The following is a 21705-nucleotide window of genomic DNA, read 5'->3' as shown; positions in this document are numbered from 1 at the left end:
AACCAGATTTAAACGTGTCTGCATGAATACTTGTGCTAATATCACTTCACTGCATTAGTAAGTACAAGCAAAATGCAGTTATTTGGTAATTCCTCGATTACTAATTGCTATAATTCAATTACAGATCCATGTTATTACCACAAACAATCTATCAACCGATATATGACAAGTCTATTGTTCCTTATTAACGAACTTTTTTTACAGAGAGATTTAGTTTTCTTTTTTCATATTCATATTGATGCATTTGAGACACTAGCTACCCTGTTCCATTTTGCTAAAGGGCAAAACCTGTTTTAAGGAAATGCTAAATGAATGAACTAGGTCAATATTATTCCCAGACTAATTGTCATTTCGTTCTGATTAATATTTCTGCTAAAACATTTGAAGGGTTAATTATTTTATTCATTCATTAAAAAAATGTAATTGGTATTTATAATACCAATCGCTTGCTTTGATTGTATTAATTCAATTGAGGCTTAGTTCTGAGTGTATGAAGAGCACTGTACAGATTACTCAGCAGGGAATAAAAACATTATATACTAGGGGAAAGAAAAGCATGTGTAGGTTTTGTTCTTTACCATGCATGCAAGACACATCCTACTCTATAACACATACGTCTAAAACTTTCTCACAGTTTAACACCATTTTAACATGAATACTAATATTGCTAAAACCGTGTGACATGGTTGCTGTCATTATTTTCTTGTGATTGTGGTCATGGAAAGACGTTAGAGATCTTTCTACAGCTTCAATGGCTGTAAGACATTAATTTGAATTATTGTTGAACAATGTCAATTAGTAAATCACAGACAATGATATAGTGCATCACACCTTTCTGAATATATAAAGCCATAAACGTAAATACAGGTTCAACACTTATGGGAGGGTCACATATTTAAATGTTTTTCTCTGTAGGGCTGCATGCCAAGCTCTATGACGACCAATATCCACATCTCATTCAGTGCCTTAATATGCTAGTAATGTTTATTGCTTGTTAAAATGTAAGCATACACTGATCATTGTAAAAGGAAATCAAAATATTAAAACGGCAAATAAAACTGGAGTTGGTTAGGTGTTTAATATCTTAAAAATATTCCAGAAGCCCACATTTCATGGGTAAACAAACCCTTGGATCAAAAATAAAGGCTAGAAGTACATTTGCATATTGTTCGCCTAGTTTTAAGATTGCAGTTTGGGCATTTTCAGTAGTAAATTTAAAGGACGTAATTCTGATCCATTTTAAATAGTTTAGATAGAATAAATGTTGGAAATATGAATACTGGGCTGCTTTAATTTGAGATGTACAACAGCCTTTAATTCAAATATCATGCAAGAGTGGCATTGAGTGGCTCACACAAGGCTGATCTCTAAAGACAATCAAACCTCTTTGGAAATGGGCACACTTGAAAATATTGTTTTCCATTATGAATAATATATGAACATCCAGAATACTAATCCATTTATGGTGTATTACAATAGTTATCTCAGAGACAACACATAGACACCAAGAATTATTTTACTGTTACTTCCAGTCTCTATGTTTGGAAGAACGTTCCTTGAGTATCCGTCTTATCTTTCTAACAAGTGTGTCTTTTAAAGAGGTTTAATTTAACGTGTTTCCATATACAACAATGCCATCATTTCTCAAGCAGTACATGATTCTTGGAACAACACAGAGCTAAATTGGTAATGCTAAATGGACTGAGTACACAGGAGCATTCTTATGGTTCTACCCCCTGGCATGAGGTTTGATAATTCTGTAGCTGACATAACTGTTGGCATATAACATTGTTCACTATTTTACATGTAGTGTGGCATTCTAGGAACCCTTGTTTATGTGACAATACAACGATATTGGTGCACCTACTTGGAATATTACCAACATTATATGAGATAACACACAGCCATCAAAGGCTTTCCAATTTTTCACAGGCCAAATTAAAGGCAGATGGTCTGTGCAAATAGAATGAAACCAGACCATGATTGTTTGCACTGTGTTTGATATATAGAGTTTCTTGACTTTGGAGACTTGGTGCAAAATACATTTCCTATTAGACAAATTAAAAACCATTGTCAAATTCTTATATGACAAGGTATTAACTTCGGCTCCTCTTTATTATCTAGGTGGCATAAAAATATGTGCAAACTGTGGTATCTCTAATGTGCGACATTTATGCCTGGGAAAGTGGATATTTGTAGAACATACAGTTGATTGGATATATATTCAGCAATGCTAACTCATTGTGGAAGAGTGTGTAAAATTTGAATAAGTTGAAGACTTGTTTGTTTTGCAGTTTGTAATGGTAATTGTTATTTTGCTGTAAACAATCTAAAATCGAATTACAAATGCTTGCTCTTTTGAATCCACGACACTCAAGTACTAAATGCAACTCACGTTCTTTTCAGTGTTAACGAATTATTTTAAAACACTGCAGTTGCATCAAAACATGAGTATTGTTTATGTGCAAATTGGAAGCAAAAGATAAAGCTCAAAACTCAGCTCATAACCCTGGGGGAATTTTGAAGCAGTTGCAACAGGAAGCAGCTCAGAGCAAAGCACGTATACAATGGGACTATTTAAGCATACTAGCAATTCTTTAAAAAACAGAGAAAATAATGATTTATTTGGGTGATGCCCTAAATTAGTGACAAAGATATATCAATTAATTTTTACAAATGAGGAAAATTTAGAATTACGTTTCCAAGTGAGCCTTGCACCTGACTTGCACAATGTGTCAATCCAAATAGAAAAATAAAGCATTGATCAAAATTGGATTAAGGAATATATGTATTTGCTTTGCCATCTCTGAAAGTAAACTTTTCTTTGTAGATTGGCAATGCATGAGTATGAAAACAAATCAACAGTAGGATGGATTCATTGAAATACTATAAAAGGCTGTTGGTTATATTTAATCATGTGAATTGCAGGGGTGTTGTACCATGCCTAAACTTGAAACATAATTACTTATTTCCCTTCTTATATTACTAGCATACGTAGGCCCAGTACAAAAAGTGCACCTTTTTCAATATCCAGGTAAACGTACCCCATTCCGTATAAAGGAATACTCACTCATAGCTCTGATATATGTGGACTGCAGCCGTGGACCGTAGAGGGAGTTTATTTATTTATTTTTATTTATTTGATTTATATAGCGCACTATAACCCAGGGGTCTCTAAGCGCTTTGACAGGGTCCACAGGCAACTCAAGGGCTACAACAGATTTAATCATTTAGGGACCACCCCATGCTTGCTGAAACAGCAATGTTTTTAATTTCTTTCTGAAAGACATTAGCTTAGTGTCCTTTCGCAGATCTAGAGGTAGTTTATTCCATAGCGCTGGTAGGGTGTGTGAGAATGCACGACCTCCCACCGTGGCCAACCTACAACGCGGCTGGACAAGGAGAGCTGCTTCAGCCGATCTAAGCTCCCTAGCTGGTCTGTAGGAAGACAAACGTGCCTTCACGTAATTGGGTGCCCTTCCATACAGAGCCTTATGAACGATGCAAAGCCCCTTGAACGTTAGCCTCTGCTTGACCGGTAGCCAATGCAAATCGCGTAAAAGGGGAGAGGCGTGTGTATGCCTTGGTTTCTTAAATATGAGTCTTGCAGCGTCGTTCATAACAATCTGCATTCTTTTTAATAGCTTTTGTGGTAGTCCTATATACAGCGAGTTGCCATAGTCCAGCCTGGCTAAGATCATAGCGGAGACCGCACTCCTCAGAGAAGAGAAGGACAGCACAGATGAAACCTTCCTCAGTTGTCGGAGGAGGCCAACACAAGTGCCGATCACGGCTGTGACCTGTTTTTTCATGGACAGTTTGTCGTCCACCCGGATCCCCAGGCTTTTGAGTTCCGGTGGGGCAGAAAGGAGGGCGGGGGAGGGGCAGAGTGGGGGGTGCTAAAAAGTGGAGTATGGATAATTGGAGGTAAGTAATCAATTTAATTAATAAAACGAATTTCGTAGCGCACGCTGAATCGCATTTTGCGATGCAGGGCGCGCTACGAAATTTGTTTTATTTATTAAATTGTTTACTTACCTCCAATTATCCATATTCCGGTTTTTAACATCCCCGACCTGCCCCCTCCCCCGCCCCGCCTTTCTGCCCCACCGGAACTCCCTCCACGGCCCGTGGCTGGTGGACTGTATGCATCAATTAAACACAATGAAATAAAATTAGAGTGGGATCACATACACTAGGAATCTATTGGATCATGAGCTTAATATGAAATAGCTGGAGAATTTTATGAGATTAGATTAGGGTGCACCTCAACGATACTATATTAACATTATAGTTTCATTTCCCCTTCGAGTTCAATTAGAAAATGAATTGATTCAGATCATTTGCAATAAATGCATTCTTAAAATAAAAGTAAATATGACAAAGTCAAGGGCACCAAAATAACATTAAGATTGATACTGGCATTTAGTCCACTCTATTACTGGAATGTGCTAAGAATGTAGTCTCATTACTTCATCAACCAGAAATCTGTATACTATAACTGGCAAATGAGATAACTGAAGCAAAGTTTGCTCCTGATGACAAGGAAATAATCTATATCAAGCTAAAAATTCGCTTACGGAATTACATTTGAAACTGTATCTAATTCACATGCATTCCATTAAATCATACACCTGGTTGTGATCGATATATTTGAAAATTACACAAACCCTATTATTACAGGGTGAGCTATCTGCCACACACAGTACGGATGCCAGATTTGAAAACTGAAAAGGTGTTAAAGCTGCATTATGTTTAAAGAAGGTCACATTTAAAAAAAATGTAATACTGTGTTTTAATGCTGAAAACCCTTCTTACATGTTAAAATTTTATTGAAGGTATTAATGGAGTATTCATCTTGAGAAATGTGGACTAAATTTCTGTCAGAAATAAACATTCATTCAACAAATGACTTGTATGTCCGTCTCATGAAAATGGCATAATTATTGTTTGGTAATGATAATTTGCCAATTAAGTGTGCTGCTTCTATGTGAACACTTACAGCATACTAGTAAGGAAATCTGGTATTAAATTGGAATTCTGAAAATAGTGGGACAACGAAAAGGTTTTATTTAGTTTAGAGTTATATAGTTAATAATTTTAGAAGTCTTGATTTTAGAAACGTTTCTAAGGAAAATAGCAATTTAAAACTGTGAATTAACACAATAATGAGGAATCTTTAATATTACCATATTTAACCTTAAGCACAGTCGTAATGCAATTTCAGCAAAATTTCAAGTGAAAAAAGGTATAATAGCTAAGGAGACCTATATATCATGCTGGTTGCAATATTATCAGGAAAATGTAGACCTATTTGGATAGTAAGTCGGATTCCCTATCTTTGTCATCAAAACCTTTCATTCACCACTCACATAAAACAGCTCAAATTATGTGAGATTGAAACAGGATATTGGAGTTCCATATGCTATAGAGGGAGACAGGCAGATAAGCTGAGCGAAAAGGGAGAATCCATCACTAAAGACAACAGTTGTGTGTTAACTTGCATCACGGACCTAAATGCATCATCAATGTAGTAGAGAAGAATATTATTCTATGAACATGTGGGCATTTTTCTGTCCACGGTATTTCGCAAGCTAGTCAAGTCTACTTACGCTAGTGGTGAGTCAGGGACACTGAATCATGGGACCAAAACACCCAAATGCCATTTATTTTGGGTAGACATCATTAGGAGGAGATGTGATGTGCACATTACAGCAGTGTTAGTAGCGGAAATGAGTTAAAAAGGAAAGAGAAGATAAAGAAAAAGGAAAAAGAAGAGAAATTATCAATTAAGAACAATGAGTAATAATGATACACATTTTAGTAACCAGCAGTTTGCCACTTTCTCTGCAGTAGTGCTGCAAAGACATTGCAGCTCAGTACATAAGCTATGATTTAATCTTTTTGAATAAGAATTAGGTGGCTTTTTTCAGCAAAATTCCAACTGTGGCAGAAGGTTTCATGTGACACTTGTACAATATTTGGATATAGAGTTGAGCATTCAGCAACAAATATGGGGATTGTAGTACTGAACAGCACACACAGGAGAAATATGTTATGGTTTGCCATGTAGCAGTAAACTAAACAAGGGAACCCGTTTTAGGTAGCAAAGGACCTCGGGTAATTAGTCATTTTAACAGGAACAGCGGTCCGTAGCTTGACAGAATCAAATTGTAAATAGCGAACATAGACTTAAATAAGTGCTACGGCTTGGTTATCTCCAATGTCCAGCCGGACGGAGGAGTATTTATTTTCAAAGTATTAGAGGAATTTGCAATTACGTGAACCAAGAATCAAAACAACTGGGCACAAGCCTGTACCAAGTCAAGGGGAACAAACAATGAGAGGAAAGAATAAGGAAGGTTTAAACAGGCAAAAGTTGGAGCAAGTGGCGGTTTACAATACAATGCGATCTTGTGCAAACACAAACCAACAGTAACTGCACTAATTATATACAAATGAGACATGCAGTACTGTTAAAACAGTCGACGTGACGTTTCGATCCCTAGCTCCAAATATTAAACTGGGATCATCTTCAGGACTAATATTAAAGCTAATGCCTGAATTATTAACAGCCTTGAAACAGAGCCTGGAAGGGATTCTGTAGGTGATTGGACGGGAGGGGATCCTCAGCTTGAGAGCCTTAAGGCAATGTTTGAGACCCTGAAGGAAGGGCTTCAGCGAAACCGATAATAGAACACGGCTGTCAGGTGAAACAATCCAATTGGTGCAGGTCCTTAGAGTAATGTTTTCAAAGTAATGTTTTCCAGAGGGTTAGATATGCCTCAGGAATGAAGAGAGGGTAGCGCGGCTGCGGGGTACAGCAGTCCGCCTCGTTCGATCCTTAATAAGATCGCGTCTTCAGCTTGGTCTCGGGGGTCATGCTCGATGCCATCGGTTTCGCTGAAGCCCTTCCTTCAGGATCTCAAACATTGCCTTAAGGCTCTCAAGCTGAGGATCCCCTCCCGTCCAATCACCTCCAGAAGCCCTTCCAGGCTCTGTTTCAAGGCTGTTAATAATTCAGGCATTAGCTTTAATATTAGTCCTGAAGATGATCCCAGTTTAATATTTGGAGCTAGGGATCGAAACGTCACGTCAACTGTTTTAACAGTACTGCATGTCTCATTTGTATATAATTAGTGCAGTTACTGTTGGTTTGTGTTTGCACAAGATCGCATTGTATTGTAAACCGCCACTTGCTCCAACTTTTGCCTGTTTAAACCTTCCTTATTCTTTCCTCTCATTGTTTGTTCCCCTTGACTTGGTACAGGCGTGTGCCCAGTTTTTTTGATTCTTGGTTCACGTAATTGCAAATTCCTCTAATACTTTGAAAATAAATACTCCTCCGTCCGGCTGGACATTGGAGATAACCAAGCCTTAGCACTTATTTAAGTCTATGTTCGCTATTTACAATTTGATTCTGTCAAGCTAAGGACCGCTGTTCCTGTTAAAATGGTTTGCCATGTAGTCACAGCGAAATGTGAATTTGAGCAGTTGTGAAACGAAGTGAAGGTTTCTGAGTAGATGATCATATGTTAGCCATATGCAATAGTTAAAAAACTAAAAATGTAAAAAGTTAAAAATAAACAAATGATGAAATGTTTTTGATAAACCCTGAACACTCTACTCAGTAAACAAAGTTGGAAAAGTGCTCCCGTACATTTAAGCATAAATTAAGAGAACACTTTTGGCTATCATGGAACTGAAGATGGATATCAGGACTCCTCATGTGAATGTGCTACCCTCAGAAATTTCCAAGAGGAGTTCTAAGATTCTTTGTGAAATCCATGTTAGTCCAATGCTTAACCACTTATACATGTGTACAGATGCATAAGCGTGTATGTGCTGCACAAGTACATTTACAATTTGACACACCCTCCCCTAGAAAAAACCCTTCTCTTGCACTCCCTCCCATTTTTCAGGGTATTTACTCCAACTCCTCAGCCTAAAAATGTGTTGACTCCAGTCCTTCATAACAGTAAATCCGCAATGATGGAATGAGCCTGCAAATGGTGTATGAATATCCACAAAATTAGAGTTTATGGGTGTTAAAACATCATACATATTCACAAACCCATCCATTGCAAGATTTAGTAAGAATACAAATGATGCCATGTCGTCCTATATAGGTGCTTTAGTGCTTCTATATCAGCATGCAAATTACTTGGATAAGCGGTATAAGCCCAAATCACAAATGTTTGTGCACCTTTAGTGGAATAAAAGAGCATAAATATAGTTATTAGTGAAGTAAAATTCCTCGTCATGACTCATAGATTAACTGGTAGAGTTTTACTTTCACAAAGTGCATTTACAAGTACTGAAGAATATCACTTAACATCTCCGGAACTAATCTCAAGAAGATATAGATCCACACACTGGTGAAACACACCACAGCTCCCACCAATATTCAACCTACCTAAAACAGCCAAATTGCAGACATACTAAATACATCATCTATACTACCAGCAACTAAGTTACCGACTCAATTACAAGGTGAAAACCCGAAGGAGTGCCTATCAGTTGATGAACAGGAACACCTAAATTGCACGTCAGTATGAACATTCAGTTTTGCGGATCTCATACATGGCAGAGACCTAAAAGCAGAACGTGCAATTTCCACTATATGACTGGTTTTCGAAGAAACTCCTCATGAAAAACAGGACACCATACCAGAAGTCCCCCCCCCCAAAAAAAAATAGCAGAAGAGAAAATACCTACATCTGCTGTCTTCACCATCTCTCCTTAAAAAACATTAAAAATACTGTCAACCACCTGAATCTAGTCACTGCGTGCCCTCACACCTCACCACACTGCTGTCCGCAGCAGGGAAAACATGGTTGGATTAGTACTGCGCTTGAAAAAAAGTAATGGCACGTAGTGTGGGAAGAAAGGAAAGATTGAAATCAGATATACATCAGAACCTCCATTCCGACAATTTGACTTAGCAGAAACAAATGAGATGGACAATAAACTGACAGTCAGCCATAGGCCCAAAACAGTGCCTGAGATAAGGAACCCAAAAAACTACCAAAAATGAAATAGGTATGGAAATCAGTACAGTCACACAACCAGAAACCAGGGCATTAAACATACAATATGGCATGAAAGAAGTATAAAATTCGGAACCTAAAACAAGACACACTGACACTCGCCCACAGCAAAGGTTGGACTCTGAAGGGCAATCAAAGTCATCACCAGTGGAAGAACAAAAACCCTATAATACAAAGAAAAAGAGCAACTCATGCCCACAAACAATTTAACCTGGAAAGCAAGATACGGTCACACCTGGAAGATCATGGCCAAAAATATAAAGGGACTGAACATGCAGCAACCTCATAACATTTGTTCAAAAAACTAAAACTTGAAAGTGCAGAACTTTGATTCAAGATATTCAAACTGAAGCAGACAGTTCCCATAGTTCAACGTGGCAACTGCCGGAAACAAATGTAATCATTATGGGAGCACTAACATTTGCAGAGTGGTAAAAAAAACATTAACAGATCAAGGATCAACAAGATACACAAAATAAAGCCACCAGAAACAAAAGCTTCTCTGAGCTCTACCAGCCACAAATCCAGAAAGGAGGTCCGCTATCAAAGCAGTGGAGTAGAATGGAGAAACAGCCAAAACCACCACCAAAGCAGAATAATATATAAAAAACTCACTCAGAAGTGCATAATGGCCTGGAAAAAATAACAAATCAGAAATCGAAAAACCTGAAACTGTTATAGGAATTTAAAACCCTGCACTGATGAAGTGTCTAGATGATGCAAGAAATTTGCCATCAGCAACATCTCTAAATCACTAACTAAAGAAGGAAGAACATCTCTTACAAATAAGGCGTATAAATGGCCTACAACTCAACTAGGAGAAGGCACTGTCAAAAGCCCAGAACCAATTGACAACTATATCCTCAATTTCACAGGGAATTAAAACCTGATAGAATATATTCAGGAATCAAATCCACATACGAACCCTTAGACTCAAAGCAGAACAGTAATTGGATCTAGCTATAGAGGAAGCTCTTGGGGAAATAATCTCAAAACAAACAAGAAACTGCCACCAGGACAAACACCAGGAGTCATCTCCCTGCGGAAGCCAGTTGGGTGACAAAATACCTAACAACACTCAAGCCAATAAACTAGGACGAAGAATTTCAATCATTTGGAACTGCATAAATGTCTTCACCCAGAAGCAGCTAAAATAAACAGAGAAGATCCTCAGGATATAAAAAAATATAAATAACAAGTATACCAAAAGAGACCAAAAGTCCACTCAATCACCCACAAAAGTAACTAGAAAATTTAAACACACAACCCAGGATGGACTTGATAATGGTTACATTAACTTTTCTTATGTGTGACATCACATTACTTGATAAGTACATGATAAGTGTAATAAATGTTTATGCCTAACAGAAGAGAATTGAAGGCTTCTTGAACCTCCTCATCGTGAGTTGTCATGTCCAAACCTGCCAAGTAAAAGCCAAACATTCTGAGAGGTGGAGACTTCAATTGTAAAATGGGAAAATGCCGAATGACTCCAAACAAATTACAGAAATGTAGTCTTAGTTAGGGATCCCGTGCATACAGTACCAATTCCCTGAAAAAGATGCACGTGTTCCATAACTGCAAACCTTCTGCATAAACTAGGGCCAGAATTCAAAGCCAAAATCTCAGCATGCAATGTCCTCAGAGCACAAACCATATTCGATTATATCTGCATAAGGATGGAGGACTGGTACAGCTTCAAAAACATAAGGCTAAAATGGAGTGTGGAAAGCGATCCCAATACTCTATTACATTGGTCTTTTATTAATGGGCCTGCAGTGACTGGATTCCGGTGGTGTGATATGCCTGGGACAGAGTCAGTCAACTCAGTCCTGTATTCACAGACTTTTTAGCCACAGAAAGGAAATCTTCAAACTTCTTTACAAGTTGGTTCACCTGTTTATATTAGCAGTTATGCATCCTTTTTCACTGCTAACTCTTCATGCACCACAGATTTTAGGTGATGGACCCTCAAATTAAATGGAAATAACAAGCCACAAGAATCATCTTTTAAAGAGGGGGGCCTATGAAATGCTGTAATACACACAAACTAAACTATCAAAGACAACATACCCAACAATTTCAGACAGACACATGAGCCAAAGAGTCTGTTAGAAGTCTGCTGACACTTAGGTGTGAAAGGTAAACCTACCCTAGAATTAAAAACTAAAGAACAGCAAAATGACACAGAAACATTGAAAACCCTATCAAATCTGATAGTTAAAATTGGCCGTCAAAATGAGTAAGATAACTAGAAACCAAAAACAGAAACTTCGCTACTTTCTTTAAAATCAAAAGACTTCTGCATAAATTAGCCGATTCAAGAAAGAATTGTTAACACAGTGTGGTTTGACGACTACTGTAAAACCCTTAAAGAACACCTGAAAACGCATGTCCGCTCACAGACAGTTCTAAAAGAAATCAGGAGTGTGGGAAACAGCTATAAAGATTAATCCAAAAAAGGGGGAAGTGTTCTGCAATGAGTGGCTTGACTTAGAAAAAGCAACATTGCAGAAAGATCTACAGACTGTCTGGAGAATAATCAGGGAAAGGCTCAGCACCAAAAGAAATACTCTAGAGGCAAATATCACGGAAGATGCATAGACAAACCACTTTAAAGCAGTCTTTGGGACCACTAACCAATTGTTCCTGCCAGATGGAAACAGTACTCCTGAACCTTCTCATTAAACAAGCAGCAGAGAACTGGAAAATACATTTAAACACTATATGAAGACCTATTCAAGGACAATAAAATAATGGAACAAATCAATCAAGGTCCTGTAGAAGACAAAAGCACCAGGACAAAAATAATACTTTCAAAAGTTTTCAAAAACTGCCAAGAATCATGGTCCAAAAACTTTGTAGCAACTTACATAGAAATCTGTATGTCAAATACCTGCCTCCTAACACCCATAATCATCACTCTATATATAAAAGGCACAAAGAGCGACCCAAAATCCTACAGACCCATCAGCCTCATAGAAACGGTCTACAACATCTTCTCCAAGATGGCACTCAGAGGCCTTAAATATTGCATCATAAAGTAAAGCATCCTAAATTGGATAAAAGAGGCATTCAGAAAATATCTGTCCTCCATAGATCAAGTATACAGTTTCTCTAAATAATCGATACATTCAGTACTGTCTAAAAGATGCCATCCTATGTAGCATACCTACACTTCGCATCAGCCTTTGACCTGGTACTAAGGCACAAACTCTTGGAAAACTGTTTAACATGACAATGGATCCAGCACTACTGTCCCTGATATAAAGTCTGTACACAAACACTAATTCCCAACTAAGGCTCAATCTGAAAGGAATACTAAGTAAAAAGACATTTTAAAAACCCTGGGAGAAATCTGATAGAAATGGCCCGGAGAGAACGTTTTGATATGAATCACAAATTTACTATACGCCTGAAAATAGGAATAAAATAACTTAGACTGGGCCCAATTCATGACAATACCACAAATGTTATCTGAACGTGCATGCTGATAAAAAGTATAATAGGCAAAACCAAGATCATAAGCAAACTCTTTGCCAGGCAGATGGAGACAAAACTCAAACTCTAGAGCACTTCCAACTAACACACCAAGTAGGGGGGTTGAAGCTGCCCAGCAGGTACACCCATACCTCAACAAACTACAGGAAAAAGAAACGTTTCACTCTAGCCAGAAACAACTCCCTTTTACAAAAGAAGCCTGAGAAATCCAGCTTTCAACAGTAATCCTGGGATTCTGGAACACATTGCAGAGTTTTAAACCCTATACTTTGAGGATCAGTTTCTTAGTTCACCTGTGGAATATCTATGAGAAACATGCATTTCCTGAAATATATTTTACAATTGGGTATGTTTATTATATGTATTATTGTGTACATATTGTTGTAATTCTAAAAAGATTTTAATGTGCAACTTCTTCCTTAGTTATGTTTTGTATTCTCTATATAAAGTAAGTTTTTTTTGTTTTTTACTGCTTTATCAAAATGGCTACATCTGTATAGAGATTATGATTTTTTATATTTTATACAGAGATCATTACTTTTTACATTATTTTGAGGACTACTTCTAAAGTTGATAAACTGCTAGAAGCTTATTGAATATAATAATTTGACTTTAAACTTGATTCTTAAACAAATCATAAATTATCCTAAAATACTGCAACAAAGAGGCTGATCCAGTGTATTCATTTGTAGAAAAGAGTTAATGCATTGTTTTTATTCTAGTGAACTTTGGGGACGAATTACACGGAATGGCATACGACACAATGCAAGCAACATTAAAGGCACCAACACATTGCAGGATAAGGCATAGCTGGTAATGAAAGTCTGGAACGCTCTGAAACTGTTCACCATTTTAGCAACTGAATTAAGGACAGTGTAAACTAATATTTGGGTAATTGTCTCTCAGGATAACAAACTTCTTGCATCTCTGCTCTACTCTTCCAACAATCCTTCCTCCCATTACTTTCTCCTATTAGCTCACTTCTAACAGGAAATCCAAACGAATAAGAAATGGACCACCCTCATATTAATTACTACCTAGCATCTGAACGAGTGTAGATAGGATTACAATTGTATCCTATATCCAAGTGATTGAGGGTGATGCTACTGTCATGATCCTTCGAACATAAAATGGCCATGCCTCCACAAGGAGACTCACCAACCTCATGGTCTCACAAGAATACTAGGACGATTCACTTGCAAACCAATCCATCTGTATCATGGACCAGATTGCACAGATCCCCCTCTCGCCTACACTACAATATAAAGAATGTGTTTGTTCCTAATGGTTTTATTTTGAACTTCTTGAACTATAATTGTTTTTGACCCACATTCTCAGCCACACTAATGTATTCTGTAGATAAGACTACAACACATGCTTCTGTATATATAACAACATTCTGTTGTGTAAACTCTGTTATCTGTAAAGTACTCTGGCACTCATGGGAGTAATGTCTGCCCTCTATAACAACCCTCAATAAATACATAAAAATAGATCTCTTGAAACTACAAATGTCAAGAACTAATACCGTAGTAGAGTAGAGCGTATAAAGGAACTGAGATGCCACTGTGGTAGGTAAGAATATGTAAATGGCAGTACAGACCAGGAAGGCAGATTCGTGAGGGCCTCGTATCTATTAGGGTTTAGAATTTCAGGTTGTTCAGAAAGTGGTCAAACAGTGTCCGCTTATGCCAACCACATGAAAATCAGTCTCATGTATCATTATGCTGTAAAAATGGAACCCATGTTCTGTTACAGAAACACTTCAGAACCCATTGCCCCAGATACATCTAAAAAAAACAAGTTCCTATGAAGCATAAACATGACACCACAAGTCTAATTAAATAATACAGCTGTTAGAGTCCTGAAGAAGTATTTCAATTACATTTTTATTCTTTGACTTTATGAACTAGGAAGAGACTTGTATGCATCTCTACTGTCCTAGTCTTCTTTCATTTTGATGGACATTCATGTTTTAATCCTTTCCTGAAGACAGTGTCCATACATTTTCTTGGAACAACATGACAGCATTTTTAAAGGGAAACGGTACAATCCTTTCTAAAGGTGGCAAACTGTGCTTCAACTACAAGGAAGTGACACGTATTAAAAATTGATTCCGATTGGCTTTCAAGGTAGTAATTATGGCTTTAGTTATACCTGTTATTTGTATAAACAATCTGGAAGAAATAACAATGGATAGTACACATGAAATAATGTTCATTAAATGTCTAAAAGACAAAATAGACCCCTGTCAACCTACAAAGGACACTAGGTTTTCGGTTGGAATACACCACACATTGCGCATGCCCCCAGAGGGAATCTTTTCCTACACCGCAGCACTGAATATGACCCTGTTAGAATTTCAGCAAATTCAAAGCCACCAGTTTTTGAGATGTGCCCTGGTATCTTTGTTCCAGAGAAGGATTTTTCTTTAATCTATCACAATAGGATCTGCTGCTTCACACTGTGAATATTTTAGGAGAACTTGTGCTTTACAAACAAATGGTGTGTATAGAAAAGATGGTAGGCCTGGGGCAGAGTCAGTAAACTTGGTACTGTATTCACAGACATTTTAGAAAAGGAATGGAAACCATCGTACTTCTTTAAAAGCTGGTTCACCATTTTATATTTGCAGCTACACATCCTATGCACTGCTAAAAGCTCTTGTACCACAGATGGTAGGTGAAGAATCCTCAAGCTAAATGGAAATAACAAGACACTTTTCAAGATGTGCCAAAAGAAACATCTATTAGAGAGGGGAACCTACGAAATGCAGTAATATAGGCTACCTACCCTCAAAAAGTGTACAAAATAATTGTTTTAATTAATAAATTACACTTCCATTCAGTGAGAAGGAACTAATGAATGTATTACAATGTGAAGGGAATCTAGTATACAACAATACAGTGACAGGCAGTGGTGGGCAGATTCAAGGGCTTTCTATGCATGTTAATACATAGTATTTATAAACATACCATCTTTCTTTGACTACTTTTGGAATGTACCCATAATAACCATTAATGAAATGTCAATGATCATGCAGGGACCAAGGTATACAGATAACGGAGTCTTACCTGGACATGTCACCGCCCCTGGCCTGTGCCTGGCCAGCAATGGCGTCCATGATAGCATCCTGAGAGTACATGCTGATGGGTGTGTTATACTGAGCGTGAATGATAGTGGCCTTTCCGCCGGGGCCTTTTACCTCGATGGGTTTGTGGGTAGAAGTGGCAGAATCTTTCAGCACACTGGCATTGAAACGCTCCACGTACTCATTGCTGGCATGAGGTGAAGTGAGGTTACAAGGAAGGGTGCAGGAGAGAAGAAAGGACACAGAGGTGACAACTAAATGGAATAAACAGTGGATAACTGTGCAACAAACACATCACAGGCCAGGAAATTCCCATCAAATTCACTGCAAAACAAACATGCATGTGCATTGGCCAAAACACCGAGGATGGTAGGGATGAAGACTATCCTATCACTTAAAGAATGTAATGATCTCTTTTTAAGCGGATTCATCTAGTTCTTTTTGGAATTTGAATGCATTTCACTGTACAGGGCAACCCTTTCTGTATCGAAACCATCGGGCTTTTAAATAGATGTAGCTCTATAGGATGGAGCTGCTAGAACTACATTATACCCATTTTAAATATAAATTGCCTCTTATATACGAGTTTCGAAATATTATTGTGTAGAACAGAACTGTGTGGTTTGAGTACACTAATTAGGACTACTAATCCCTTGGGCACTGACTCTAATGCATTTGGTAAGTGGTTCAAAACAATTTATTGAGAGGAGGCTTGGCGCCCTTATGAGAGACATGAATTAACGCCATTCATATGCTGAACAATGCTATTTATGGAGGCACTATTCAGTGACAAAGGGCAGACACCGCCCAGTTTCAGTTACTGAGATGGTATTTAGTGTAGCCAGTTAGAAACAAAGTGCCCAATTTAGGAAAATGGTAGTAAAGCTTCACCTCTACATTTACATTTATTTGCAGTTGTACTACTTGTTGGTATTCACAATTATACCGAATAGCATTCCTCATAATCTGTGCCATGTGCAGGTTTACTGGACTTCTATTTAAAATGTCATGTTACTTTTCCCTGGGGTCCTAGTCCAATCCGGAGTTCTCCATAGTAAAGATGGTTGAAGATGAGAAATCGAGCATTTGTGCAAAAACCCGTTTTTTTTTTACTCCACAGAGAACCCATTTCTCCCCAAATAGGAAGCCCTTTACTTACACCTCCATTAAATCTGGGGGCGATCCGGTGCCCTTCCGATTTTGGAAGAGGAGTAAGTCACCAATCATTTCCAAGGTGGGAAAGGGGTGGATGCAAGTTTGGGAATGCCAATTGACATATATATATATATATATATATATATATATATATATATATATATATATATATATATATATATATATATATATATAAGTTGGCTTATTTCAAGGCAAACCATGCCTTAGAACGTACATTTCTCAACCTTTGAGTGGTATTTACAAGTGTGGCAGAGATATCATTACATCCACCACGGATCCATTCTCAGAATCCCGGCAGGCTTAAAATAGTTAAATTCAATCATAAACTTACTTTTACCACTGAATTCACCTTAGTGAATCTGGCCTTCAGTGCCATTTATTCAGACTATAAGTAATGACGTGACCTCTATTGAGGCATGATTCAATGTCATTTAGCATACATACAAGTCATGCTGACGTTAATCTACGTGAAATGTCAGCATTAATACTGTGTGCATACAGGCAGCATGTATGTACACTCCTGGAAACAATATTATGGTGAAGCATTTAGGCTTCCTTATGAATTGCACCATTTCCATGGTGTTTGGTAATCGCCCATAAATACCAACTGCTTTCAACCTACTCTACACTCCACCACATTGGTTATCTACATGGCTACATAGTCTGGTTCTGTGTTCTGGGGGCTCCGGTAGGTTGACGTAAGCTGTTCTTTAGTTTTCAACACATGCCAGTGACAAATGTAGTGTCTTGGGGAAATCACTAAAGTAGTGATAGAAAAACAATAAACACCACCAGTCTCGTGCAGTACATGGGAAACAAAAATCAAGCAGAGGCATGCATGCAAGCACTCTTTACACTCATAAAAAGGTATGATCCTGCTGCGAAAATAGAAGTAGGAGGGATGTGAGAAGTCTGCTGTGGAAGACAGGATACTACAATCTTATTAACCTCTTTCCTAACTATATTTTCTTTAGGCAGGCCAGGCTTCTAAAACTGGCTGAATTAAACAAAGGGGCAACCTGACATGAATACCGCCCTATTGGTCAGTTAGCAAAGGAGTTTACCACCATATAGTTTACTAAAAACAATAATTAGTCTACCATGAAATACTATAGTCTCCTCACCAGGTTAGAAAGGAAAAATAATATATATATATATATATATATATATATATATATATATTTTTTTTTTTCTTACCTGAAATAAACAAACTTTAATGTAACGTTATAGTTAGGTGAAATGTTTGGTAACAGCATAACATTTTACACTCTAAAAACCACAGAAATTCACCAGTTCTAATTATCTAAGATAGCTATAACTTGCGCCCCTGCCATGCACAGTTTTCTCACCAATAATTGCTTGCATATGGTACAGTGATATTATTAATGATGTGATAGAAGATGTCATCGGTGATGTAATATGTGGGGTAATTGCAGTGCCTGGCGAAGGGGCGAGTTATAGTTATCTTAGGGCACAATCCTCTGTGAAATGTGCTGCCTTTCGGGGACCCCATCACCAGGTTTAAGGAGTCAGGGTATAATAACCCTGCCCCCTTATGTCTTTTGTTTACTTTTTTTTAGGACACAGTCCTGAGTCCTAAGATGGCTGCCACCACTTCCTTGTTGAGGTGGTGGCAGCCAATCAGATCTCAGCAGGAGATCTGCCGGATCCGCGTAGCTACGCGTCTCTAGATATACAAAGTTTTTGAGCATGCTCAAAAAGTACTGTACTGATTCACACCAAATTACAAAAAGCACTCTTTCTGGAACAAGATCTAACTTTCAGCCAAATATGGTTAAATACATTCAGAGGATCGGGCTGTAGCTGTGTCTAAAATCCTCCCCTTTTTTCTTGTCCCACTTCTTGACGGATCTTTCAAAAACTTTCCACGCACATACTAGTCGAAAAGTAGCACTTGTTTGGAAAGTTTCATCAAGAATCGTCAAACGGCATCAAAGTTATTAGCAACACTAAAAATGTATCTCCTATGGGAACACAATCCTAACTATAACTACATATTTTTCCATGCTAAAAAAAAGATCCTTCAATGTTGCAGCAAGGAAAATGTTGCCCTCATTTAACATTCACCTGCCTTATACACATAATTTTCTCAAGTAGTGGCTTAATCACCTGGAAGATCAAGGGTCATAACCCGAAGTCAAGGACCCTACCCAACTCACAATCATTACCTCAGTAGGACAGTTAGATTCTATCTGGTATTTACTTATTAAACGCCTTTCTCTAAATTGCACTCCATTTTTAAGTTTATTTCACCAAGCCGCCATTGCCTTCCTTCCAGACAGCATATTTGCATCTATTGGTTGATTTCCTACTGCTACTAGAATGAAGTCAGTGGGGCCTACTTTAGCGTGTAGGATCAAGTGTGCTTATGTGTTAAATGGCTGACTTTTAGTTACCGTACAAAATTAAAAAGTTAAGACTACTTTCTTGAACTGGTGGGTTGTAACTAAACCTGAGAGTCAGAATTCAATATTAAGTTGATGGGGAGCAGGTTCAAGTTTAGCCCTTATTTAACAGTAATCATTACACTTTACCAGAAACAAAACAGGCAGACCAAACTCCTTGTTGCATCTGTTAAACATACCCATCCAACCCAAAGATGGTTTTTTTAACCAAGGACTTTTAAAACAAAACTAAAATATCTGTTTGATATACAAATTGATTTAGATAATATTTTTAATGATTTGTTATTCATTAACCAAAATCATACAAGCAATATTCATGCTGATCCACAATGTGGCAACTTAACATTTTTCAATCACTAGACTTGGTTTCTAGATCATCCTCTGCATAAATAAAAGTTTTTTAAAATAGCCCTGGTGAGGCTTCTTTCCCTTCACTTTCCAATTTGCCACTCTGTAAAGCCGGTGGAGCTCAGCTTTGCACCACTGGACACATGCAATGTATTAAAATGAGATGTCACAAGTACCTGCTTCAAACGGAAAGAATGTTATTCTACGACTATGTCTCTATGATTAAAGTAGAGAATTTTAGCTGTTAAAGGTAAATACCCATTTGCTATAAAAAAAGTTTTTCTTTAGGCTGACAAACACATCTCCCTGTTTAGGAGATTTTATAGAATGGGCCACACCTGATATTAAGTAGAATAGAAGGCAGGACTGAACTAGTACGAGAAATTAAAAACAGAAAAAGAGGGACTAACATTAGAATGGATGGACTAAACTAAAATGCTCGCTAGAGAACTGTGTGAAAGGCAAATACAGTGTATGCAAATCAAAAATATGATGTAACTAGAAGGCAGCTTCGAGAGCTGAAGAAGGGTAATAGAATACGTAGAAATACATGTTTTGCCAAAGTGTTTTCAAAATGATGATCACATTTAATATAGCTTAAGATCATATGTTCAGAATAATTTAACAAATGTATGGATGTCAAATAAGTGTTGCGAGGGAAAGCATTAATTACCCTGCTTTGCCTTTTCAAACACGTGGCCCTCTGATCTCACATATCATAAAAGAAATAACAGAGGCAGAAGGAAATAGAGCTCCATGAGCCATTTCTTGAAACTTTCTGGAGATTTACCTAATTGCCCTTTTCCAGGCCCCCATCAGATGTTTCACATGTTATGTGTGGTATACGTAGTCAGCCCTGCGAGTCAAAGGATGCTACTTCCACTGCCAGGGGAATGGGAGTGAACCAACATCCTTAAAAATCTACCCTGTAAAGGCAGTTCCTGTGAAGGCAGCTTTTAATGAAAATAAAATCTAAAATAAATTGACATCAGTAGCAGCGCTAGATACGAAAATATGGCAGTCATTTGAAGTATGCGTAAATGGAATTGTCAGTAACAGCGAAAGTACTACATTAAACTGATCATTCTTTTAACCAGATGCCAGGGTCCATGCTTGCACACAACAATATATCAGAGCACATGGCATTGCACAATGCAGTGAATACTAACGTTGCTGGCGTGTTCGCTATGACCTAGAGAGAAAACAGAGAAACACAGACAATGAGGAGCTGAAGGCCTTGGGGCATTAACCTTAGTTGACACTCCTCTTTATTCTGGTCGTCTACACAAATGAGAAAAACACAACAGGATGTCTAAAATAAAAATAAGTATTGAAAAAAACAGGCAGTGCAGGTCATCCAATAGAACTGTTCTTTTGTAATTGCTCTCCTAACATCATCATCGTCATCATCATCATCATCAATTGTTTCTTGAATAGTGCAACAAACTTCTAATGGGTATCCGAGTGCAGAATCTGTTTTAAAGAGCAACCAAAAAGCTAGGCAAAAAGCTCTGGTATTAATTTTCTAAACACTGATACCCCACAAATATTGAGTAGGACATTTCCCACAACTGCAAAGAGCAGCTGTCCTGATCCAACCGAGACTATTTTAATCAGAGGAGTTCCTTACTTGCTACAAAACACTGAAGGTGCAAACTGCTTACCGGAAGATAAGAGGACAAAGCCACATGAGTAACAATAAGGAAACATGTAAAGGTGTAAAATAATCTGTTACGGAAATTAACCTTTTTTGCTGCTACTGATCAGAGTTATAAAAGGAGCTGAATAACTTCAACTGCGTTGTAATGAAGCAACTAGTGCTAATAAGCCAAACCAGAGAGACATCACAGCAAGTCACTGGATTAATGCTGTCATACTTTACAGTTACCATTAATATGGAACTATTCAATTTGGGCTCTAAAGCCATTCCCACCTGGACAAACTGTGGCAAAAGACGAGCAGATTATAGAATTTCACTGAAAACCCAATAATTGTTCAGGCGTTCCTCCAAAGCCATACATGAACCAAATAGTTTTTATTAGTATTCCAAACCCGATTAACACGTCATCTCAGAATAAAACTCTCAATCAGATGGCAGTTTGCAAGATTAAAA

General features: G+C 37.7%; 1 protein-coding gene across 2 annotated transcripts in view; it reads right to left on the bottom strand.

The window, feature by feature from the left end:
• LDB3 (LIM domain binding 3) overlaps nt 1-21705 on the bottom strand; it is a 432694-nt gene that overhangs the window by 180950 nt on the left and 230039 nt on the right. For both annotated transcript variants that reach the window (XM_078643294.1, XM_078643293.1), the window contains exons 5-6: nt 20762-20784; nt 15626-15829 (exon numbers count right to left, since the gene is read on the bottom strand). In XM_078643294.1, the coding sequence (XP_078499420.1) occupies nt 15626-15829; nt 20762-20784 (227 nt within the window). The remainder of the gene's footprint in view (nt 1-15625; nt 15830-20761; nt 20785-21705) is intronic.

Source organism: Lissotriton helveticus, chromosome 5_1 (assembly GCF_964261635.1).
Source record: "Lissotriton helveticus chromosome 5_1, aLisHel1.1, whole genome shotgun sequence".
In the NCBI taxonomy this organism is placed as follows: Eukaryota; Metazoa; Chordata; class Amphibia; order Caudata; family Salamandridae; genus Lissotriton; species Lissotriton helveticus.
Note: the sequence above shows the minus strand (reverse complement) of the source record. Positions and strands in the feature narration are given on the sequence as shown.